This window comes from Callorhinus ursinus, unplaced genomic scaffold, assembly GCF_003265705.2.
Source record: "Callorhinus ursinus isolate GAN/ISIS: 27379988/994484 unplaced genomic scaffold, GSC_fseal_2.0 scaffold41, whole genome shotgun sequence".
Classification (NCBI taxonomy): Eukaryota; Metazoa; Chordata; class Mammalia; order Carnivora; family Otariidae; genus Callorhinus; species Callorhinus ursinus.
Genome location: NW_027397103.1, coordinates 842349 through 867604, shown reverse-complemented (window position 1 = coordinate 867604; position 25256 = coordinate 842349). Strand labels below are relative to the sequence as shown.

The 25256-nt window shown below is 44.2% G+C and overlaps 1 protein-coding gene across 1 annotated transcript in view; it reads right to left on the bottom strand.

The window, feature by feature from the left end:
• SVOP (SV2 related protein) overlaps window positions 1-25256 on the bottom strand; it is a 67331-nt gene that overhangs the window by 5507 nt on the left and 36568 nt on the right. Inside the window, exons 7-14 of the mRNA XM_025889335.2 lie at window positions 16032-16095; window positions 13810-13935; window positions 13187-13315; window positions 11575-11648; window positions 8609-8685; window positions 4942-5049; window positions 2051-2162; window positions 1047-1128 (exon numbers count right to left, since the gene is read on the bottom strand). Of these exons, the coding sequence (XP_025745120.2) occupies window positions 1047-1128; window positions 2051-2162; window positions 4942-5049; window positions 8609-8685; window positions 11575-11648; window positions 13187-13315; window positions 13810-13935; window positions 16032-16095 (772 nt within the window). The remainder of the gene's footprint in view (window positions 1-1046; window positions 1129-2050; window positions 2163-4941; window positions 5050-8608; window positions 8686-11574; window positions 11649-13186; window positions 13316-13809; window positions 13936-16031; window positions 16096-25256) is intronic.

Here is a 25256-nt window from a genome sequence, read left to right as displayed (position 1 = left end):
CATAGTATATATAGTATATAGTGTAATAAAATAGAGTATATAATATATGGTTGTATACTATATAGTAAAGGGATAGTATATAATATACATAGTATATATAGTATATAGTATAATAAAATAGAGTATATAATATATAGTTGTATACTATATAGTAAAGGGATAGTATAATATATACAGTATAGTATCTAATAGGTAGTATATATTAGTATATTACATATAGGATATACTATATATAGTATATACTTTATACTATATAGTACAGTGTAGTAGAGCAAGTACTGGAAAGAACAAAGTAGATCCATATGTCCTGCGCTCCTTGTCTTCAATCTTCGTTTCCAGAATTCCCCACCTCATTCTGTGCCCTGGGGCGGGCTTATGTGTACCACAGGTCAGCCCCAGGCTTCTGGTTGGGAAGATGGGAAGGAGGTAGAAGAGAGAGGTCTGGAATTTCTCCTGCTCCTTCCAGGTTGCCTTGGGCCACATGTGTCCCCCCAACTACAGGCCACAACTTCTCTCTACAGCTCTCCCCTGGGACTCTGGAACACTCCCCTCCGCTCCCCCCACTGGCCGCGGGTGGCAGCAGTGTCCCCAGACACCTCCACCCCATTGCAAGCTCTGGGGCACTTTATTGCTTTCATGTTTCCCTAAGCCTTGTCCCACACCACTGTAATGAGTTTCTTTATTAAAACTCTTCCCAGTTGCTCACTTCCCCAATTTGGTACATGCACTAACATAAATTAGTATGTGCCTAGGAAAAAACTGAATTATTTTTAAAAAGGTGGTACCTAGGAAGGGGGAACGTGGGGCCCGTTAATTTTTAGTTTTATGCAGTTCGATACCCTTTGCAACTTTTACACTGAACATCAGCTTTCATAAGCAGAAAAAAAAAATAATTGAAAGATAGCCTGCAATAATGAAGAGCCTCACAGTCACTACTCAGACAGACCCACGGACAAATCCTATTCTGAGGATCCCAGGCTGGGTGTTTCTGGAGGCAGAGCTCCCTCCCTCCCCTTCCCGGCTGCTCCCAGACCCCCCCCTCCTACCTCAGGTGTGTAAACATAGGCTGCCTGGAAGCCTCCAGAAATAAATGCTCTTGCAATGAAGAGTAACAGAGTGAGCATGTTTCTAGGGAGAGAAATAAAAAAGAAGATGAGCAGGGTTTTTTTGTTTGTTTGTTTTCTGTCAGCTTGTTTCAGCAAAGTCCTATCTGCCCAGGCAGAATTTATACCCTAGAAATTGGCTCAGCCCACCCCCACCCAACATATCCACACAGGCACACAATCCTGGTGCCTTCTTGAAAGGCCCGCCTTTATAAATTTATCATTTTCCAAAGTTCCAGGCTAAGAGCTGCAAACATCTGTCGTGCCCAGGTTGAGGGCAAGGTCAGAGAGAAGTGATATAAATCACTGAAAAACCCAGACGGGGCCTGGTAGAGTCAGGAGCCAGCTGAGCCAGTGAAAGTAAACTTCTATGCAGTATTTTTAGGGTAATCCTGGTCCCCGACCCTCTGTTCCATTGTTCCCCAAAATGCCTAAGAACACCAACATGTCAGGGTCTAAGCTACCTCTCCAGGCCTTCCACATATTCCTCATCAGCTTTGGTCTGGGGCCTCTCCGAGATCAAGAGAGGCATAAGCCTCTTCCATATTTTGAGGCTCTTCAAAGATGGAAAAATGGAGAAATGCCAAAAAAGGGATTATACAACAGGCCCTTGAAGTATTTCCATTGAACAAAGGAATGCTTTTAACCCATACATAAACAGTTGTATGCACGATCTCACTGGGAGACAATGTCAAAAGCCTAAATGGGACAGTGTTGGAGCAAAACCTGGACCAAAGTGCCCTCCCAGCCCTACCCCCATCAGAGGCCCAAAACTGAGTCTGATCTTGTGGTCAAGAGTCTCAGTCCTAGTGAGGGACCGGGGAGGTGGGGGGAATCTCTCAGATGACCACCAGGAGTATAGTCCACAGCTTACAGGCCCAAAGAGACACTGACCATGACCTGAGAAGTGAACCTGCTGGTCAGAGAGAGCTGGTTTCCAGACCCACCTTCCAACACAGATGAACAGCAGGAGGCTGCAGAGGGAGAAGATGATGAAGCACAGGGCCATGGTCTTCTTGCGGCCCAGGCGATCAATAATCCATAGAGTCACAAGGACACCTGGGGGAGAGCAGGGGCACCATGGCAGGAGGCTTCCAATATGGCTCCCAATGCCCCCCACCTCCTGGTATTCACACCCCATACAGTTCCCTGCTCCTGAGAGTGGGCTGGACCTGGTGAGTCGTTTCTCATGACCAGAATACAGAAAAGCATTGGGATGTCACTTCTGAGATGAAGTTGTAAAAGAATGTGGCTTCTGCTTTGCTGGTATTTTCTCTCCCCCTGACTCTTCTTAGGCGCTGGCCTAAAAGTGGCCTCTGGCCAATAACCAGTGAGGAACTGAGGCCCTCAGTCCAACAACCCTGGAGGCATTGAATCTTGCCAACGACCACGTGAGTGAGCATGGAAACAGCCCCTGTCCCAGCTGAACTTTCAGATGTGACTGCAGACGCTGGGCCAACACCGCCATTGCAGTCTTGTTAGATAAGCTGAAGCAGAGGACCCAGGTAGCCACTCCCAGCTTCCTGACCCACAGAAACTGTGAGTAATAAATACGTTGTTTGAAGCCACTAAAATATGGGATAATTTGTTACACAGCAATGGATAACTAAATAGGCACCAAGGGACATGGCATTCATTGAATCCAGGCAATGGACACCAGGGATGGGAGTCAGAACCATGCAGGTTCTAAGGCCTCCTTCTGCCTCTGACTTGCCATGTGGTCTTGGGTTTGTCCCTTGCCTTTTCTGAGCCTCAGTTACTGCATCTGTAAAATGGGACTCAATAAAAATAAGACTCCCTTCAGTAGAGACAGTATAGCATGGTGCTTATTATTAATAATATTAATAATAATTATTAAATCTAGGCTCAGCACTTGTACATCTATTATCTTGCTTAATCATCAAAACAACCCCCTAAAATAAATGTTATCAACACCTGCATTTCCCACACTTATTCAATCGAAAAATTAAGTGCCTACTGTGTGTCAGGAGCTGTTCTAGGAGCCTTGGGATGTGTCAGCGAACAGAAACAACAAATCATAAATGTAATAAATAAGAGTTATCTGAGTTTCAGAAAGGTAAAATCATGGAAATCATCGAAAAGTCATGGAAATGGTTATTGGCAACGTGGTGTCTAACTCCAAGTCCCTAGTCTTACCCTCTGAGCTCTATGCAGGAAGGGTTTTAGAAGAAAGATAGGAGTGAAGACTCCGGGCTCTGGGGTGGGACCTCAGTTCTTAGCTCTGCCAAGTGTAGGACACTCAGTGTTTTAGCTGAGCTTTCCTAGGAGCAGACGCTGGGGAAAGGGTCCAAGTACAAGTGTTTGCTTGAGAGGTAACCCAAAGAAACACCAGTGGGAGGCTAGGAAGGTAAGATAGGGAAGGGAAGGCAAGTTACCATTGTGGGCAGTTGCTATCGAATTCCACTGGGGGGCTCTGGGAGCCAGTGTGGGACAGGCATCTTAGAATTCTCCTGCCTGACAGGCGAGGAAGCCAGGGTATTTATATACCACCAACTCCTGCAGTTATCATTTGAAAGCAGCTCCCAGATGTTCACTCCCTGGGACTTCCAGCCACCTTGCTTGCTTTTAGGTCCTGAGGCTTTCCATCCCTCTTGAGAGAGCCCTCAGACACAAAGATGCAGACACTGGCATCTGCAAGTTTAGGAACAGTTTTGGCTACACCTCTTTAAGCCTTAGTTTCTTCGGTTGTAAAATGGGGGATAATTATGCTACTTCTCAAGACTAAATGAGACATATCTATAAAACATTTGGCATAGAGCCAGATATCCATATGGTAAGCACTCAATAAATACCAGATACTATTGCTGTTGTAGTAATTATTAGTTTTTTAAAAGGAAAAGATAGATCGCCTTCACTTTGTGTGCAGGTTTGGATTTTTTGACACCCACTGACCCTTCCATTGTGAGGGCTGATGGGGGACAATTCTCCATGGGTCTCTTGTATTTCTTGCATGCAGAGGCACTAGCTGCCCTTTGTTCCAGGCTATCATTTAATTTGGACAGCCAATAGCCTTGGAGATAGAGATACTGTCCCCTTCCAGAGCCAAGGGCAGGTCTGTTTACTGTCCAAGGCAATAAAGGCGATGTCTCTCTCTCTGGAGCAAAAAACTGGGCAGGTTTCTGGCAACCCGTTATAGAAGATTTGAGTTCCCTAAGCCTGGGAATTCTCAGGTAAGCAAAGTGAAAAAGGGATTGAGGAAGATAATGGGAAGTCAAGGAAAACCGTGGAATACAGGGTCAAGAATATGGGGAGTAGTAGATCAATCAGGTACATGGAAGGGAACACTCAGGTAATCCCTCAAGCAGCAACCATCATCCATTATCAGCATGTGTATGCATTTGGGTGAGGCGTTCTTATCAAAGGACCAGAGTTAGAGCACAACAGGTGTACCCACTACCTCACTGTGTGTGTAACATCTGCCTGGACCCTTCGTCATCATCGCTGTGAGATTTGGGAGCAAGGGGAGCTGACACTAATATACTATTCATGTTGCTATCGAATTCCACTGGGGGGCTCTGGGAATCAGTGTGGAACATGTTGCTTGCTGTGCCATGGGTAATAGTCTTTGTCTTTGACCCAGGAGTCTCGTGTCTTCTGCCAGTGAGCGTGACAATGGGCAGCCTAATATGTGAGCCTTCAAGTAGAGTAGTCTTTGCAGTTCTTGTCGACTTGTAGCTAAGGGTTGAAAAAAGAACCTCCAGCTCCCCTAGAAAGGGGGGGATTTGCTTCCAGGCAGCCCCAGGTAGAACCACCAGATGAGCAGCTCCTGCATTCACAGGCTTCCCTGCCCCAGCCCCACCTCACACAGGCTCCTCACCTGGGAACTCAGAGAGGGTAGTCCACAGCAGGTCCATGTAATCCTCCTCACTCAGGTACTCACAGGCCAGGCTGCATTTTGCTTCTACTGCCTTCTTCTGGCTAGAAACTGGGAGGTGGAAGACAGGAGAAAGAAGAGCCATGCCTAGAACCTTGAATCGCACCCTCCTGCTCCCACACCTCCTTCCCTGGGGATGCTTCAGCTGGGATACCATAGAAAGGGCCCAGCCGTGGAGTCAGACAGACTGAGGTTCAAATCCCAACCGGCAGGGCTACAGCTTTATGTTTCTGAGCCTCAGTTTCTTCATAAAACTGGAGCTAATAAAACCACTGGGCAAGGTGGTTGGGAGAATGAAATCAGGCTGTGCATATGAATGTGCTTAGCCCAGAACTGGCACATACTAGGTGTTTTTGTGGCAGACAGACTCCAGGGGGCAGACAGACTCCAGGGTGGCCTCTATGATCCCCACCTATATTATCTGGCCCCCATTACTTCCTTGATCCCACCTTCTGTCTCTCTCCCTCGCTCTGTTCACTATACTCCAGCTACACTGGTTTTCTTGCTGTGCCTTCAACACTCCTGCCTCAGGACCTTTGCACTGGCTGCTGCCTCTTCCTGAATTGCTCTTTATATATCCCTATGACTAATTTCCTCACCTCCTTTATGTCTTTCTTTAAATCTCACCTCATGGAGGCCATTCTGACTACCCCATTTAAGACTGCAACTGACCCAGTGCCCCTTGCTCCGCTACCCATTCCTGACCTCCCTTATCCTGCTTGGCTATCTTTTTTTTCCCATACATTTGTTAAGAAATAGCATGAAAGACTTTGAAATGGGCAAAATGTTTTGTCTAGTGCACCCTTACAAGTTGCATCACCTTTCATTATCTGTGAGCTATGCACATTATAGAATATTGACATTAATGCAAATGATTCTTGTCTATCAAAATGCAAATTGTGTCTGGTGATGCAATTGATTATTGCCTTATGCATATTGACAAGTTGTGCCTCTAATTGTAAAACCTTTCCAGCATTTCGGATTGCCTATATACATGTATTTTTGAATTCTCCTTTGAACCAGATGTAAACTCTTGCTGGCATTAGTAAACAATTCTCCATGGGTTGCTCACATTTCTGCATGTTTTCTAAGCAAAGACACTGACTATCTTTGTTCTAAACTATCTTTTCAAGGACTTTTGTTTAACCAACAACTCTGACAGGAAGTGTCCAACTTTGGAGCAAGGGGCAGGTTTGCTTATGGCCTTCAATGGCATAGTGTCTCCCTGCAGGACAAGGGCAGGCTTTACCAGCTTTCTGTCTTTACCATCCAGTATAAGAGAGCTAGGTGCCCTAAGCTCAGAGATCCCCTTTTGTAACATAACCCACTGCTTTTGCAGCTGTGGCCCCCCTTCTTCATATTACCCTGTGGGAATGGGAACTCCTTATGGTGTAAGGAAATGCCGATGCTTCAGCTACTGCTATTACTGTGAGTAACAAAGTCCTTTGTCTCTGATCCAGGAGTGTTGTGTCTGTTGCAGGCATCTGTGGAAGCTGTGGAAGGCTAACTTGCTAGCTTACAAAGAGGTAAATCCTCAGACTTTTCACAGTTCTTAACTGGTTCATTCATTAATTGATGAGTTAAATAAAATAAAATCTTTGATAGGTGTTCATTGTATATTTGTAGGAGAGGCATGATTTTACCTTTTCTTTAAATTTTTTTCTTTGACACACCTATCACCTTCCAACACGCTATGTTATTTACTTACTTATGCTATTCTCTCTCTTTTTTTCTCTCCCCACCAAAATATGAGCTTACAGGGTGGGGATATTTGTCTTTTGTGTTCACTGATGTATCCTAACACCTAGATCAGTAACTGGCATATAGAAAATATCGAATGAATGACTTGCCCAAGGTCACACAACTACTTGGTGCTAGAACCCAGGCTCCCTGATTTCCAGCTATGGGCGTGTTCCACAGTATCACTTTCCCACCCGGGTATAAGAGAGACCTTTAAACAGGGGTTGGCAAAATATCACCTGCAAGTCATATCTGGTCTCCTGCCTGTTTCTGCCTGGCTTGCATGCTGAGAGTGGTTTTTACATTTTAAAAATGATTTTTAAAAATCAAAGAGGGGGTGCCTGGGTGGCTCAGATGGTTAAGCATCTGCTTTCGGCTCAGGTCATGATCCCAGGGTCCTGGGATCGAGTCCCGCATTGGGCTCCCTGCTCCTTGGGAGCCTGCTTCTCCCTCTGCCTCTCTCTCTCTGTCTCTCATGAATAAATAAATAAAATCTTAAAAAAAATAAAAATAAAAATAAAAATCAAAGAGGAATAACACTTCATGACATAGACATGATATGCCACCCGAATTTGCATTCACGAATAAGGTTTTATTAGAACACAAGCAATGTTTGTTCATTAACCCATGGTCCACAGCTATTTTCCTCCTCCAACGGCAGAGGTGTATGTCCCACAAAGCCTAAAATTTGACTATCTGGCCCTTTATAGAAAGTTTGCCAATCCCTGCTTTGTAACATTCCCCTGGATCCTCTGCTTTGCTTCAGTGGGTCCACTGTTAGGGGCATGCGATTTATACTCTCTCAATACCAAATCCCAAATATGCGGCTAAGCCACCAACTCATTAAATCCTTATACCAATAAACCAAACTATTAACTAAGATTATAGAGGCTTAGTATGAAAAAGATAACTGGGCAAATCCTGCAGACAAGCAAGAACTTGATCCCTTTATTCTCCACCCAGGTTTCAATGCTAGGAACCTATTCTTAAAGATAGAATGGTTTGAAAGCCCAGACATCTGCATATACACTTTGCTTTCTATTTTGTTCCTTTTGTACAGTGGCTCCCACCTCTAGCTGCACAATTGAATCTGCCTTCGGCTCCGGTTGTGATCCTGGATTCCTGGGATCAAGCCCCGCGTGGGGCTCCCTGCTCAGCGGGGAGTCTGCTTCTCCCTCTCCCTCTGCCCCTCTCGCCTGCTCATGCTCTCTCTCACATGTGCACTTGCTCTCTCAAATAACTAACTAACTAAATAAAATCTTTTAAAAATAAAAAAAACAAAAGCTCCTCCGGGTGATTCTGTGGTGTGGCCGGGGTTGAGATCCAACCTGGTTCTCAGACCTCATATGCACACGAGAATTGCTGCATAGGGTCACGGCCATCAAACTCAGGCTGTACTTCACCGAGCCCTCTAAGTGACATAAGATAGGACTCTGCCGTAACGTCACTTTTTTTTTTTATAAGATTTTTTTTTTTAAAGATTTTATTTATTTGAGAGAGAGAGAGCACATGAGAGGGGGGAGGGTCAGAGGGAGAAGCAGGTTCCTCGCTGAGCAGGGAGCCCGATGCGGGACTCGATCCAGGGACTCCAGGATCATGACCTGAGCTGATGGCAGTCGCCCAACCAACTGAACCACCCAGGCGCCCCGTAACGTCACTTTTATCATGACAAGATTATTCGGCTTCCTACAGAGTATCTTGGGGACCACAGTCCGGGTCTTCTATGCTCATTTGGCAGAGACTTTCTCCCAGGAGTCTGTGGGGCAACGTCACCGGTATTTGTGCATGGCCAGGCTCAGGAGAGGTGGAACCTGGGGTGGGCATGCGTGTGTGACTATGTAGGGTGGGAGTAGGGTAGTTTGATACTCACTGCTGCAGACATCTCCGGCCTGAAAGAGCTCAGTGGTGAGCAGAACTAATCCATAGTAAGAAAACGCATTGGAAAACCTGCCAGAAAGGAAGCAGGAAGAGGTAAAGAAATGGTGGGAGAAATGCAAGTCTCCTTTCCCCATGCCCTCAGGAAGGACTTGCATCTATAACAGTGAGGACCAGTCTTTGGGCATGGATGGCACTGGACCTTTGGGGGCTTTCCTGGGGCCCTTGAGCAGGAAAATGGCAGGTACAAAGCATAGTGATGTGATAAAGGGACGTGATCTTGTGTCCTTTGAAAGACCAAGAACTGTATTATATCACAGAGAACACCCCAGGCTGTTTATTCAACTGGCAATAGGGAAAACAAGTTTGGGGGACCAAAATTTGGAAGAACACAGTCATGGGTGACATTGATCAGGGCTTCTGGGCCAAGCTGGTCAACGTGAAGAGAGAAGAAGAGGGAAAACTTTGATAATAAAGAGCACTGGACTCCAGCTCTGCCCTTGAACTCCTGAGAGCTGAATCAACTCACCAAGCATTTATTAAACACCTGCTGTGTGCCCCGTACAAGTGTGGATTCTGCAGACTTCCCTAAAATTTCACATCAGAATGAAATAGTTAATTAATTCACAATTGTCCCAGGAACTAGAACACTCAAGTCTGTAGACCAGAACATTATCATCCCGTAGTACAGTTACATGGGAACTGTCATAATCAGACTGCAGTGATTAATTTCCTTGGGTTGCAATATGTGCCAGCAAATTTAGCAATTTCTATAGTGCACAAAAATTAGTCTCCAATTAATTGCTTCAGTATTTGGGTAGTGTCAGCCCAACTGAATCACCCGCATGCGAAGATAGATACCTTAAACTCCCACCTCCACTCCCTTTTAAAAAATCCTACAGATTCCACACTTGTGTTGGGCACACAGCAGGTGTTTAATAAATGCCTGGTTCAGCTCTTAGGCATGCAGGGACAGAGCTAGAGCCCAGTTCTGTATATTATCAAAGCTTTCCCCTCCACTTGCCTGCAACTGACCACTTTTCAGGACAATCCCCTGCTAATTAGCACCTCTACTCAAAGGTGCATGGGAAACATGAGAACTGGTTAAACCAGAATGCAAAGTGTTAGCCAGGCCCCTTCTGCACACTGTTCATGCTGTGTACATGGTTTGGTAGAAAGAGAGTTCAAAGAATAGCTGAGATTTAACTAGTTGTGGATTTTCAGGTAATTACTCTGTACAAATCACTGCCTTCCGTCCTGCCCACATCCAGACATCACCAGTGGCTGTTATTTAAGGAAAATAGACCAGGATTAGGATTGAAAGTTCTAAGGATGCCTGTATTGACCAAACTAGTGGTGCCCTAAATGCGGTGGGCCCCATGCCACTGGTGGTATCCAAGGCAATATTGGCCAAGAAGGGGACTTGATGGAGCATGCATATGGAATCTCATTGTGACAAAAATCCATTTTACATTTCCTTTCAAATTACAGTTGACCCTTGGACAGCACAGGTTTTGAACTGCACAGGGCCACTTGTAAAGAGCTTTTTTTCAATAAATATAGTACACTACTGCAAGTGCATTTTCTCTTCCAGAAGATTTTAATGACATTTTCTTTTTCTCTAGCCTACTTTAAGATATAATATATAATACGTAATACATACAACATACAAAATATGTGTTCATTGACTTTTTTATGTTACCAGTAAGGCTTCTGGTCAATAGGCGGCTATTGGTTAAGTTTTGGGGGAGTCAAAAGATTTCCGACTGTTCAGGGGTCTGTGCCTTTAACCCCCTTTCTGCATTGTTCAAAGTCAACTGTATTTTGATGATTTCCTAGTTTCACTTACTTGCTAATGAATGAGTCCTTAACACCTACCCTCTGTCTGTGTCTCTCTATTAAATACAGCAGCTCAGTGTCTTGGCAAATCATCAATCTAGCTACTTTTTACTGTATATCTCTTGAAAATATATGGCCTGCACTTAAGGTTTTTTTCTTTAAAGCAGACATATAAAATTCCCTCTTAAAAGACATTTATCTGAACCCTTGTGCACTAATGGTGGGAATGCAAACTGGCATAGCCACTCTGGAAAACAGTATGGAGGCTCCTCAAAAAATTAAAAATAGAATTACCCTATTGCATTACTGGGTATTTACCCAAAGAGTACAAAAACCCTAATTCAAAAGGAGATTTGCACCCCTATGTTTATTGCAGCATCATTTACAATAGCCAAATTATGGAAGCAGTCCGTGTCCATTGATGGATGAATGGAAAAGAAGATGTGATACATACACACACACACATATTTATATACACACACATATACACACAACAGAATATTATTCTGCCATAAAAAGAATGAAATCTTGCCATTTGTAATACCGTGGATGGAGCTAGAGAATATGATGCTAAGTGAAATAAGTCAGTCAGAGAAAGACAAATACCGTATGATTTCACTCATGTGTGGAATTTAAGAAACAAAACAAACAAAGGAAAAGAAAAAGAGACAAACCAAAAAACAGGCTCTTAACTAGAGAGAACAAACTGGTGGTTACCAGAGGGGAGGTGGGTGGGGGATGGGTGAAATAGGTGATGGGGATTAAGAGCACACTTATCATGAGGAGCACTGAGTAATGTATAAACTCTCTGATTCACTATCTTGTGTATCTGAAACTAATATAACATTGTATGTTAACGATATTGGAAATAAAATTTAAAAAGTTTCTTTAAAAAAGGACATTTATCTGAGTCAGAAGTGAGTTCAATTAAAGAAAAAGACTAAGAAAATAATAGTACAGGTAATATCTGGAAAAGGCAGAGATCCCAGGAAAGTGATGCTCAAACCACTGAACTTTGTAATTGTTGCCTACGATCAAAGAGTTCTCTGTGCGTCACATAAAAACAGAACACAAAACAGGGCACGGGTGAAGGGGATCAAAGTGTCAAGAAACAGCTCTTACCATATAAACCACAGCAACAAGGTTGTCCATCTAAAATGGGGCGTGAAAAGGTCCCTCATTCTGCCTCGGTCTTCCTGTTTCAAGACAAGGACATGCCCTTTGCTCTCCACTCCTCCAGCAGTGCTGGCATTGGGTGGACACCCACTGCTGGGAGGGAGGTTGCTGGTGGGCTACATGCTCAGGATCCGAGAACCCAGGACTCAATCCCACAGCACAAAGTCCCCCAGCCCAGTGAGGCCCTCCAGCCAGGACCCAGCAATGTCTACAGTCTTGATTCCCCAAGGATGGAGACGTTCTGCAACCCCCAAACCCAGCCTGAAGTCCTGGAGCCAGGAAGCAGACTCCATGCCCTGAGGACTCTCAGGTAGTCCCATAGACCCGGGGAGCAGTCAGTCAGTCCAAGGGGTGTCTAACCATTTCATGCCCCGACTAAGCCAGCTCTAGGTCAAGATCACAAAAATTAATGTGCTGAAAATTAATTCGCCAGGGGCCAATGTGCTGAAAGATTGATTAGTTAAACGACCTACTTGCCAATTTCATATAATTTGCTGTTATCAAATCTTTGCTCTACAATGTTCTTTTTTTTTTTAAGATTTTGTTTATTTATTTAAGAGAGAGAGAGAGCATGAGCAGGGGGAAGGGCAGTGGGAGACGGGGAGAGGGAGAAGCAGGCTCCCCACGGAGCTGAGCTGAAGGCAGACACTTAACCGACTGAACCACTCTACAATGTTCTTTTTCAGAGTATATTCTATGAGGGGCGCCTGGGTGGCTCAGTCATTAAGCGTCTGCCTTCGGCTCAGGTCATGATCCCAGGGTCCTGGGATCGAGCCCCGCATCGGGATCCCTGCTCCGCGGGAAGCCTGCTTCTCCCTCTCCCACTCCCCCTGCTTGTGTTCCTGCTCTTGCTGTCTCTCTCTCTCTGTCAAATAAATAAATAAAATCTTTTAAAAATAATAATAAAATAAATAAATAAATAAAATCTTTTAAAAAAAGAGTATATTCTATGACTGTGATTATATTCTTCTTAGATATATTTAACAAATATATTTTCCTTAGTTTGAGAAATGCTTATTTAAACATGCTAAATGCTTAAAAAAGGATTATGGACTATAGGTGGTTTAGTCTACCTGAATATTATTTTTGTGAATAAAAGGATTATGGACTATAGGTGGTTTAGTCTACCTGAATATTATTTTTGTGAATAAAAATATATTTTTTAATATATTCTTGAATGAAAAAACAATACTCTTTAAATATGTTTATGAATATATTTGAGAATGTATTTGTTGAATATATTTTGAAATAGGCTCATTAATATATTTAGAAATAGATTCATCAATATATTTATGGAGAGAATATATTGAGGAAATAAATATATTAATATGTACATAGGAAAAATATACTCCTACTTACTATATATATTCAAAAAGAATGCTCCTTGAAACATGTAAAAAGATACATTACCAAGTTAATTCAGGAAAACTGGCTTTTGGGGAATTGGTCTGCTTCTGCTCTTTTCGCATGTCTCAGGATTTACCACACCCCACCCACATACACGCTCCCACGCAGGTGCACAAACACACACGCCACAGACGGTGGGCCAGGCACGGACCTGTCTGGAGATGATGAGTTTCCCCAGCGGCATGGGGGCTCCGTTTTCGGTTGCTATCCTCTTTAATGTGGCAATGGCCTTTTCCTGATTCCCGGACAACACATCGTACCTTGCGCTCTCCGGCAGCCACTGTGGGTACAGGTGTGGCAGGTTAGGGTGGAACAGAACACTGGGTCCCAGCCACATACTCTCATCTGGGTGTGGAGTCTTTAAGGGTGGGGCCTCTGGCTCCAGAGGCCTGGCTTCAAATCCTGGCTCTGTCATTGATTATATTGGTTGTGTGACCTTGAGCAATTACTTGACCTCTCTGTGCCTCCATTTCCTCATCCATAAAATGGGGATAATGATAGATCCCATCTTTTCGGGTTGTTGAGGGGATTAAGTGAGATAATCCAGACAAAGTGCTTACTTAGCACAGTGCCTGGAATGGGTTCATGCAGTTATGATTGCTGCCGTTGCTCTTGTTATTACTAAATGGTGTTGTTGTCAGAGTCCCCCCCAAAAATCTTAAAAATAAGCTTTACAGGATGGTGTCCTCCTCCACCCCCACCCCCCCCCACCTAAATACAGGGAACAGCAGGAGGCCAGGAGACAAAGGTTGAGATGTCTTAAAGGATACCTACAAAACACAGGACCGCAAAGAGGAGCAAGGGGACAGCCGAAAGGATGAGCAGCCAGCGCCAGCCCAGGCTGGGCATCACAAACACAGCCAGGATGACCTCGAACACGGTCCCGATGGCCCAGAAGACCTGGCATGGGAAAATGGGATCAGTTGATCACGCTCCTGCGTGGTCAACGCATGAGTAATGTGAGTGTCATTGTAGATGACGCTCTCGATATGGGTAAGGGGTCTTTGGGGTCTGCAAAGTCAGAATGGCCACCACTTTTCCTGGGGTCCATATAGTTGGGCCACGGCCACCATGTTATCCATCTCCTGAGGGTGCCATCCACATGGTATGATATTGGCGTGGTACCCACTGGAGTGTACAGTGTGGTAGCTCTGGTTAAGGAGATCAGTACCACCTCGTGTGAGGTCGAGATGGTGATGGACACACTGGTTTTTGTTTACTGACATCCATCTCTCTTGCCCATTGGGGCCCTAGTATCCTTAGTCCCAATTGCCTCTTCTCTGCAGGGCTGAATATCTTCTGTGTGCCTCTCCGAGTCACTCCCCATCCTTCCCCACTTTGCTCTTTGAATGCACTGCATCCATAGACTTCCTGATTTCTGGCTTCCCACTGGGTGCAGCCAATGGGGAGCCCCACAGGAACTGGGAGAGAGGGAGGGAGGTAAGAGAGGTTGGGGCATTTACTCCTCTGGCTCCCTCTCTGCAGGGTGCTCGTGGGCTCGCTGCATCTCTCAGCAGAAGGTCCCAGGTCGCGTCCAATAGCTCTGGACATACAACTCTCCCTCTCTGGACTGCTAATTACTTCCTGCCTTTGCCTGGCAACTGGAACTTCCGGCCTGGGGCTATTTAGAAATAGTCCCTTTATCAAACTTTCTTCAAATTATCTTAATTTGTTTTTTTTTAAGATTTTATTTATTTATTCATGAGAGACAGAGAGAGAGAGAGGCAGAGGCAGAGGGAGAAGCAGGCTCCCCGCCGAGCAGGGAGCCCGATGCGGGACTCGATCCCAGGACCCCGGGATCATGACCTGAGCCAAAGGCAGATGCTTAACCAACTGAGCCACCCAGGCGTCCCCAAATTATCCTAATTTGAGTATGCTGGTTCCTGTTGGGACACTACAACTATTGCCCATTGACAAACCTGGTCCTTCAAGTTTCCCCATCAGTTCTGGGAGCCCATAAGAGCCCTCCGAAATCCCCTTTTGCTTAAATTAACCACATTTCTGTTGCTGACAACCAGGGGTGATAGTCAAAATGTCTAACAAACTGATACAGGACTGACCAACCAGAATGGGTACCAGACATACCCGCTCCCAACACACACATACACACACACACACACACACACACGACAGTGGCCAGGAGTTAACTCTTTAGTTGCTAGATCATGGGAAGTTCTAGGGGGTCCTAGGAGAGGACAGGGTGTTAGGTGATGAGGCCTAATCAGCGACCAGGATCTGCTGGCACAGATACATCTCAATATTTAAATAGTTGGTTCATCCATACCAGTATGGACTAGCTGACTACCATCCTTATTGGTCAGGGGTAGATGCAGTCAGGGTGGTAGATTGGGTCGTGGGGTTAATGTAATTAATATTGTCAGTGTGGTCCTGGTGGCTAGAGAATGGCATCATAGACATCACTGTGGACATCAGTGTCCGGAAAGGTCAAATAAACCCTACTGCCCATTGCATGGCACCATTGGGCACTTACATATTTGCCCTGAGAGCTTCCAGATCATGATGGGAAAATGGGTCACAAGACCCTGGCAGGAAGAAGGCTTGAGAGGGACTAGCTGGACAAAGGACCTTTTAAGGCAGCCTCTAGGTTACAGAGGTGGCCGCTCACACAAGACACAGGTGAGTCCAGATACAAATAGGGGTGGAGGGTGATGATATGGACAAGGGACAGGAGTTTTGTTTCCCTTAGCTGCACGGTTCGGCAGCGACCCTCAGATAAAAGCCATTTCTAGCCCAAGAATGACATACCACCAGCCTGCCACCATTTTTTTTAAGAGATTGAATTTTTTTTGTCAATTGAAGAATTTATCTGTAAAGCAAAAAAAAAAAAAAAAAAACCCAAAAAACAAAAAACAAAAAAAATGTTCAAATTTACATAACTGACAAAGTCCCATTTCCTTATCCTGTGGCTCAGGACACCTGAGAATCTCCTGCTCAGAGACTGAACACTATTGGAAAACCCAGACCACCCTCCTTACCTCAATCAGCAAAATACATTTAGCTCTGGCCTTCATGGGAAGGAACTCGGCGTACAGCGTCACCCTGGGAAAGCGGAAAGATATGAAAGGAGTTAAGGTCAGGACTGAGTAAGAAGATTGCCACAGCTTTCCGAATTTCTTTTTTTTTTTTTTTTTAAGACTTCATTTATTTATTTATCTGAGAGCAAGAACATGTGAGTGAGCAGGGGGAGAGGGACAAGCAGACTCCATACTGAGCATGGAACCCAGACACAGGGCTCAGTCTCACAACCTTGAGTTCATGACCTGAGCTGAAATCAAGAGTCCGATGCTTACCCAACTGAACTACCCAGGTGCCCCACTTTCTGAATTTCTAGGTCAACATTCCTCTGAGGGTGGTCTGTGGACCACTTAACTTCAGAATTTCCTGGGACAATGGCTAAGTACTTAGATCTCCAGGCCCTACCCCAGACCTCTATCTATCATCTATCTATCATCTAATCTATCTATCTATCTATTATCTATCTATCTATCTATCTATCTATCTATCTATCTATCTATCATCTATCTATCTATCTATCATCTGTCTTGGTCTTTCCATTTCTCTCTCTCTCCACATGCACACCATGCATCTATGTCTGTTTCTATATCCATGTGTGTATATGTATTTAAAAAACAATGAGTTCACACTGATACTTTCAATTCCAGTCCAACCAGAAGGTTAGGGTTCTTTCTTTCTTTCTTTTTTTAAGTAATCTCTATACCTAACACAGGGCTTGAACCCGGAACCCCGAGATCAAGTGTCGCACCCTCTGCTGACTGAGCCAGCCAGGCACCCCAAGGTTAAGGGTTCTTTCTAGCCCTCCCAGTTTCCATGTTTGTAATTCCCTTCTCCAACATTGAGACACCCAGGCCTCTTTATCCTCAATACTTGCTTGATCCATTTATTTGCTTGCTGAATGTAACCGATGCCCTAAATATACTGGCTGCCTCCTCCATCCTACTGCATTCTTACCCCCTCCCCCTACCTTTCACTTCCTCAGCCATTGGCCATGCTGGAAAGAGAAAGAAATCTCTAAACTTCTTCCCCATGCTGCCTTCCACATCTCCCACCTAAGCCAAGCATCTGAGCAACCAGATGGCTTCATGTTACTCTCCTGGCTCCTCATAAAGGAGACGGGGTAGAGAGAGGCTAATTTCCATTGACGCTTTTGAGGCGGATACTGCTGGTAACACCATCTAGGTCTCCTGGGATCCCTTTACTAGTTCAGTTGGCCCAACTCCCAGCTGCTGCTAATGGCTCATACCTGCAAACTTCTAGAATTGCTCTTGAACAATTGGAGCTGCCTCACCAGAATGATGTCTTTCCCTGCATAACATCTAACATTTGAAAAGTTGGTCTTAAAAAAAAGAAGAGAAAGAAAAGTTGGTCTTAGCAATATCATCAAGATTTAGGAACAGTTCTTCCCCCAGTAGAAGTCCTTCTTAGGGTTATGATAAAAGATACCTCTGTCCAAAGAAGGAAGAATTCTTAGGCGCCTCAGAGAAAAGGCTAGGGCTTTAGTCATTCAGATATATTCTATTTAGAGAAAAGCATGAAGAGAAAGTCAATTATCACCTAGTTTAATTCATGGTATAAGTATTTCAGTATATTCTCTCTTCCTGTCTTGATCTTTTGTCTTTATCTCTCTCCCTTTCTCTTTCTTAATCTCTCTCTGTAGCTAAGATCATACTCAAGAATTTTGAACCCTACTTTTTATTTGATTTATAAATAGCATTTCCATGCCACTTAAAATCCTCTTACACACATATGTTCTATCATATGCATGAACCATTCTTTTCTTAATAATAGCTACCTTTTATTGAGGACCTGTTATGTGTCAAACACTCTTCTAGATGTTTTACATGGATTGTCTCACTCAAACATTTCAAATCAATGGAGTAGATACTTATAATCCTGTGGGTGTGCATGTATCTTTGACTCTCATTTTTATCTCTAGATCTACCTATGTCGGATAAATTGTTAATTGACCAGGATCACACAGCTAGTAAGTTAGTAAGTAGAAAAGCCAAAATTCTAAATTCTAACCCAGATCTGTCTATATTTTGTAGCCCATCCCTCTTTGGATGGTTTTGCAATTACACAATACTTCAACAAACATTATCTTTAGGCTGAAGACATCTTTGTCTTCGTGTCGTTTCCTTAGGTTAGGTCCCTGTTAAGTAGAATTTGTGTCAAAGGGCATGCATAGTTTTAAGGCTTTTGATAGATAATACCAAAGTGGTTCCCCAAAAAAGCTTACTCTGATTTATATGCCTACAAGTAGCTCTCTCAACAAAAACCATTAGGAATTTCATTAACTCAGCCCTGAGAATAAGGATCAAGATTATAGTGGTTACAGAGGTTACAGCAATTACCATGGATGACTTCTCTGAAATTTGTATGCTGTTCTCCAAATGGTGTGCTTATATTATTTAAAAAAATCAATAGTAATAATAAAATGAGAAGCATGTTTACCTGTCCTCCACCAAATTAATCTACTAACCATGCAAAAACGTGCAGCAGCATATTCTAAGGGCAAAGTCATGCCTGTCCTTAGATGGCAAGGATTTCTTTTTATAATGAAGCTATAGCATGTGCTAGTTTTTCCTTTTTCTCTTCTTTTAGTTACAGAAGTAGTACCTGAATGCATTTGCGTTGGAAAACAGTTAAGCAATACATAAGTATACAGAGCATATGATAATTCTTCCTCTTCCCCATTGCCCCTACTTCCATTCCATTCCCCCAAAGCCATAATAACCAGGAGTTTGCTTTGCAACCTTCCAGCTCCTTCTCTATGTAAATAAATAAATTTAAGCAACACATCTTTCTTTTCCTTCTCTTTCCTTCTCTCTTCTTCCCTTTGTCTCTCCCTCCTTCCTCCTTCTCTTCCATTTTTCCTTCCTTCCTTCCTTCCTCCCCTCGTTCCTCCCTCCCATCTTTCCTTCCTCCCTCCTTCCCTCCTTTCCTTCCTTCTCTCTTTCCTTCCTGCTCCCTCCCTCCCTTCTTTCCCTCTTTTCTTCCTTCCTCCCTTGCCCCTTCCTTCCTCCCTCCCTTCCTTCCTCCCTCCCCTCCTTCCTTCCCTCCTTTCTCCCTCCCATCTTTCCTTCCTCCCTCCTTCCTTCCTCCTTCCCTCCCTTCCTTCTCTCTTTCCTCCCTTCCTCTCCCCCTCCCTCCTTCCTTCCTTCCTTCACACATGCAGCACACTGTTCATGTTCCACCGATAAAAATGCCCCAACTCTTGCCACTTCCATGCATGCCTGTCCAGTTTCCAATTGTCAGTACCTGTAACTCTCCCCTGAGTGCTTTCTCTGGTTATTAAAGCTTACTCTGCCAACCTCTGTGGCAGACCAGGAGTGCCAAGGAATTTAAACTTCCCAGGAGCATCTCTCAACAAATGACATTTCCCTCGTCCCTTGAATGGGACAATCTGGAGATGCGTGCCACAGGATCTCCCAGACTAAACTACTTGCCCTAGCATCTCTGTGTCAAGATCTGCTTTCAATAAGACAGTTTGGAAATCTTCCCATATCAATATACATGTATTTACTGCATTATTTTTAAACAGCTGCAACCCTGTTGATTAATAGATTGTTTTCAATTTCTTGTTTTTGCCACCTCTGCCACAAGAAACATTTTTTCTTGTAATTGTTGTGTCCCACACTGGCCATTATTTATAGCAATTCATTATGAAAATGAGCTGTTTGATCTTCATCCAAAGTGTGGTGATTATTACAATCACACTGAAGAATAAAAGAATGAGCAATGAAAGTAGCAATGCCAAGAAGCAGTTGATACTGGTGTCAATAAACTCCCGCTGAAAATAATCGCATTTACAGCCCTTGGCAATTAGAGATTTGCCATTTGGATCACATGCTTGCAAAGAAGTGACCTGTGATCTCCATTTGGCATTTCTGTTTGGTCTGGAGGGGAAAGAGCAGTGCCAAGGACAGGTTTGTGAGCAAGCTCCACCTAGACACCAATCTGAAGAATCTTCTGAGAAGGTCTCAAGGTGGAACAGGTGGGCAGCTACCTGGAGTATTAGTCTTCAAGTGTGGCTAACACACAAGCAGGATGCCTGTTAAGGCAGGGTTCCTTCTCAGTTTCTTAGGTAGGAGGCATTTCTGCTGAAATACTTGGCATCCTCTATCGGAAACAATAAACAATCAGCCATGGTGCCTACATGTTTCTTATATATATTTTGTGTATGTTTTGCAACTAGAGGCAATGATCATTTTTGATGCTTATCTGCATTTTCTAAAACAAAAATGTATTACTTGTAATGATAAAACTTAAGTTGCTTCTAATTTTTTCACTTGAGTTAAAGTCTCTTCCCTCTTGATGCTCCTGCATAGACAGAAAAGCTAATTATTTGGCATCCTAAATGTGATCCTCTTTCCTGTCTTAATTAAAGGGAACAGAAACCACTCAGAACTTCCAGTTCTATGTCCCAGAATCATCTCCAAATCAGTACCAGGGACCCAGTGGACATTAATGATTTACCAGGACTTTCTGACTATATAAGCTTAGAATCCTTTCAGGACATCTGTTCAAATGTAAGAACTTTGGCATTAGATGGGTGTGGATTTGAACCCAGTTTCTCCACATGGTAGATGGTTTGCACAAGGTGCTTCACTGTTTTCCCTCCCTGTGTCTTGCTTCCTTGCAGGTCACTCCATGCAAAGTCTACTTCCCCATCCCTTGAATCTGGGCCTTGCAACTTGCGACTTGCTCTTGTTCAATAGAATGTTGCAAATGTGACATTGTGCCAGTTCCAAGCTTGGGTCCCAAGAAGCTCTACAGCTTTTGCTTGCTCACTTGGACCCCTGCCCAGGTGCCACGTGACCGGTGCCATGTGACCAGGTGCCCAGGCTAGCCAGCTGAAGTTTGAGAGGCTTGTGGAGCATAGATGAGTCAGCTGTGGCCATGCTAGCCCAGCCAGCCCCCATCCAATTCACCAGGTGATTGGAGACACATGAGTGAGCCTTGCTGAGCCCAGAACCATACTGCCCAACTGCAGAATCATGAGTTCAATAAATTGTTGTTAAGCCATAAATGTCAGGGTGGTTTGTTACAAAGCAAGAGGTAATTCCACGCTCCATTTAATAACTATATGACCTTAAGCAAGCCACTTAATGATCTCTGAGCCTCAGTTTTCTCTTCTGTAAACTGGGGATGATAGGGTTGTCAGTGAACAAGATGAGCACTTAGTATAGTGCCTGGCACTTGGTAAGCACTCAATGGACATTGTAATGATGACCATCATCACTATTAATGTTACTATCGCTATCACCAAGGACCAATATAAACACCTACTTTGGGCGAAGAAATAAAGGAAAGAAGAAAAAGAGGGATGGGGCACCTGGCTAGCTCAGTCGGCAGAGCATGCGACTCTTGATCTCGGGGTTGTGAGTTCAAGCCCTACATTGGGTGTAGAGATTACTTAAAAATAAAATCTTTTAAAAAATAAAAATGAAAAGAGGGATAAAGGGAAACATATAAAAAAGCACAGATCAGAGCTGAGGGATGGGCTCTTTATTGATAATATAGTTTATAGATAAGATGATGTGCGTTAACTAAAATTATTGAGGTGATCATTTTGCAAGTAAGTCATTAGGCTGTGCACCTTGAATTCTGGATGTCAATTACACATTGATAAAACTGAAAGAAAAACTATTTTAATTTAATTTAATTTTTAAACAATTTTAATAAATAATAAAATTTGTATTTATACTAAAAATTTATTACAAGGACTTCTTGTTGCACTTTAAAAAAAATTATACAGCAAAGTCCTACTCATTTGGTTTTGTGAGGTGGTGCAAAGCCTAAATGAATGGAAACTCTTGGTTGCATTTAATTACATAAAAATATCTTCAACTAAAAAAAAAAATCTTCAACTAAATGTTTCCAAAAAATGAACTTAGGGGAGCCATTATTATAAGGAGTTAAGAACATTGCATAATAAAGCCATGATTATTTTTACGTAAATGGCTGGAGTGGAAGTTCTGGGAAGCCTGTGGCTCTCTTGGGTTGCTAAATATTTCTTCTGTAACTTTGTTTCTGTTTTTATTTGCTCTCCTCATGGACAAAAGAGCTGTAGAGGGGTATTTAAGAGAATATGTTTGCAGGGTCAAATGATATTTAAATCTGAGCTCTGCCCTTTGTTAGCTGTGTGGTCTTGGGCGTGTTACTTAATTTTTAAAACCCCAGTTTTCTTATCTGTAAAATGGGGATAATAATACCTGTGTCTTGAGGTTTTGAGAGTTTTAAAGTGGTCATGTGGATACTAGCTCAATAAACAAACAGAAGGGCTGTAGTAGGGTTAAGTAAAGGAACAGCTGAGTGGGGAGGCATGACATTTGGGGGGTGGACGTAGGGAGGAGGCAGGCAAGCTGAGGACCCTCATGACGGAAGGCTAAGGGGCAAAGGCCCTCCCAGCTGCTCTGTGTCCGTAATTTTATTCCCCTGGTGTCCTGTCCTCTCTCCCTGAAGATCTCTCCCCTTTGCAGTTTTAGGAGGTGGGTTTTCTCTCTTCCTGTTACTCTGCCATTGGAATCCCATCTGCCTACCATCTTCCAGAGGTTCCTCAAAATTTCTGGTTGGCTGATGGCACCCTTTTCTTGTTTTCCAGTCCCGTTATAGATCTATTCTATTTCTTATACCTTTGATGACATTTCCAGAAACTGTGGAGAAGAAGAAATAGAACATAATGCTTCTTGTTCCACCATTTCAGACAAGCATCCCTGGACATTCTGAATACGTAGTTCCTTTCCCTTCCCTCTTGTGGGTAGAAAATCCGGGTAATTATTTGTAGGCTGGTTCTGCTGTCATTTCCCTAGGAAAGGTATTTAATATGTATTTCTGTGAGTACATTCCTTCCAGCCTAGGAGAAAACTGTCCCCTAGTCAATGAATGGCTCATGAATGGGACAGTGGCTTTGTCTGCAGGATTTCCTGGAGTTGGTCCAGACGTGGAAGACATTGACCACAAGCTCCTGCCAGCCCAGATTTATGGGCTTGGCTTAATGGCCTCTGCCTCAAGCTCCGGTGGTTTTTAAGCCCATCCTAGGTCCAGGAGTGTATGTCAGATGTCTACTCTGCAGAGCCATGGAGGGATCAATAATGAATAGGGAAGGAAGGACTGGAGAGAACTGAGAGCCACTCGGTGCCCTTCCAGCCTCTAAGTGGCAGAAAGAGTCTGAGGATTTGTTCCTGTGTTCACTCTATGTGAGTATATCTTCCGTCCCCATGTACACTTTCCATAATTACCCATGGAGTCCAACGTCCATCACACTGACACCTGAGCTTCATGGCCTTTGACAGACCTGACACGTGCTAACATTCACTGAGCGCGCTGCTGGGCACTGTTCCGGGCACCTCACATGTGTTGTCATGTAATATTCTTAAGTGACCCCATGGTGTAGGTATGTTATTATCCCCATCTTAGAGATAAAGAAACTGAGGCACAGAAAGGTTTAGTGACTCGCCTAAGGGCACACAGCTGTTATGTGACAGAGTCAGGATTCGAATCTGGTAGTCATGATCAAGTCACGCTACTAAGAGTAAGCATTAGCCTTACTCTTCTACATGCCTTCTCCCAGTCTTCCCCAACAGTGACACTCAGCAGGCTCAAGAAGCCAGCCAATGAACTGTTAACCCTCGAGAGGCAATTGGGCCAGATCCTCAGGCACCAAAGCACATCTGCCAGCAACAGAGACCAACGCAGAGCCCCCAGGATGGAGCCATCCCATGTCATGTGGTGGCAAATTATTTATACTGGACATTTTCCATTGCGGAAGGAGCAGTGACTCATCTTGATGGAACTGGCACATATTCTGGGTATCGGTTTGCCTTTCCTGCCCACGGGGCCCCACCCTGCACCACTATCTGAGGGCTTTCCAAGTATTTGACTCATTGACACAGAATCCCACATTAAAGTGCTTGGGACCAAGGGAGATGATACATAACAAAGGAGATGCAGCAGTGTGTATAGGACCGTGGAATCCCCTGGTCCTATCATATCTTATGGTACCTTGCAGCTGCTGGCCTGACAGGGGGATGGAACAGCCTCTTGAAAGTGCCATGGAGGCATCGGCTTAGAGATGATGCTCTATAAGGATGGGATACTGTCTTGCAGGACACAATATACCCTTAAATCAATCCCCATCATATGTGCAATATAGAAGGAATATGTCATTCTGAAATCAAAGAGTTGAAGGAGGAATTTGTACTTGCCCCACGTGTGGGGTTAGAGGTTCTGGTTCCCAGAGAGGGCATGCTTCCCCCAGGGGATTCTTCCCCTGCAAGAATCCCGTTCAACTTTAAGCAAAGTCTCCCACTTAGTAACTTTGGGTTCCTTGTATCAAGAGAGAGAGTTAGCATTCCGTCTGAAGAGTTGACCCTGAGCATCATGAGGTGGTAGGGCTGCTGTTATCTAATGGGGCACCCAGGTGACACACTGGGCATCTCTTGGTACCCCCCTGCCCAATTCTGGTGTTAAATGGACAAGCAGCAGCTACATCCTGGGAAGGACACAGTGACTCAGGCATGGGGTCTGGATCATCCCACCAGGTAAACCATCTCAATTGCAGAAGTGCTGGCCAGAGGTGACGGGAACCTAGAATGAGTAGCAAGGGAGGGACATACTGGACATCAGTGGTAGCTGGGAGACCAGCAGCAATAGCGGGGACTTTAGTTTATCCCACTAGCCATCCTCTTTTAAGTCTTCAAGGAAAAGACCAACCAGAATCCTGGAGAAACTGTTCCCAGATGGGATGGGCTTATATATGAAGGAAGGGGATCTAAGAGGTGCAAGGGGTGGACTGTGGCGGGTGCTGTGATGTACCACCTGGACTCACCCTTCAGGACGGAGGCACACAGTTCCTCTGGAATGACCAGGAATGTTACCTGCTAAGAGCTCAGAATTGGGTCCCTGGCAGGAATTTCTTGACCCAAAGCAGCTGCCTTGCCCAAGAACATGCTCCCTCCTTGAGGGCAGCCCATGTCCAGTGTGGCTGATGTGAAGGTACAAAAGTCCAGCTCCCATGCCTCATTTTGGAACAACTCTAGGAAGCCATCCCAGCTCTGGAACCCCTACAGGGTCCACTGTGCTCAACTCCTCCCTCTGCCCATTCAAGTTTTACTCACTCCCTTGCCGGTGCTGATCTCAATAACCACTTGCACACTAATCTCCATCTCACGTTCTGT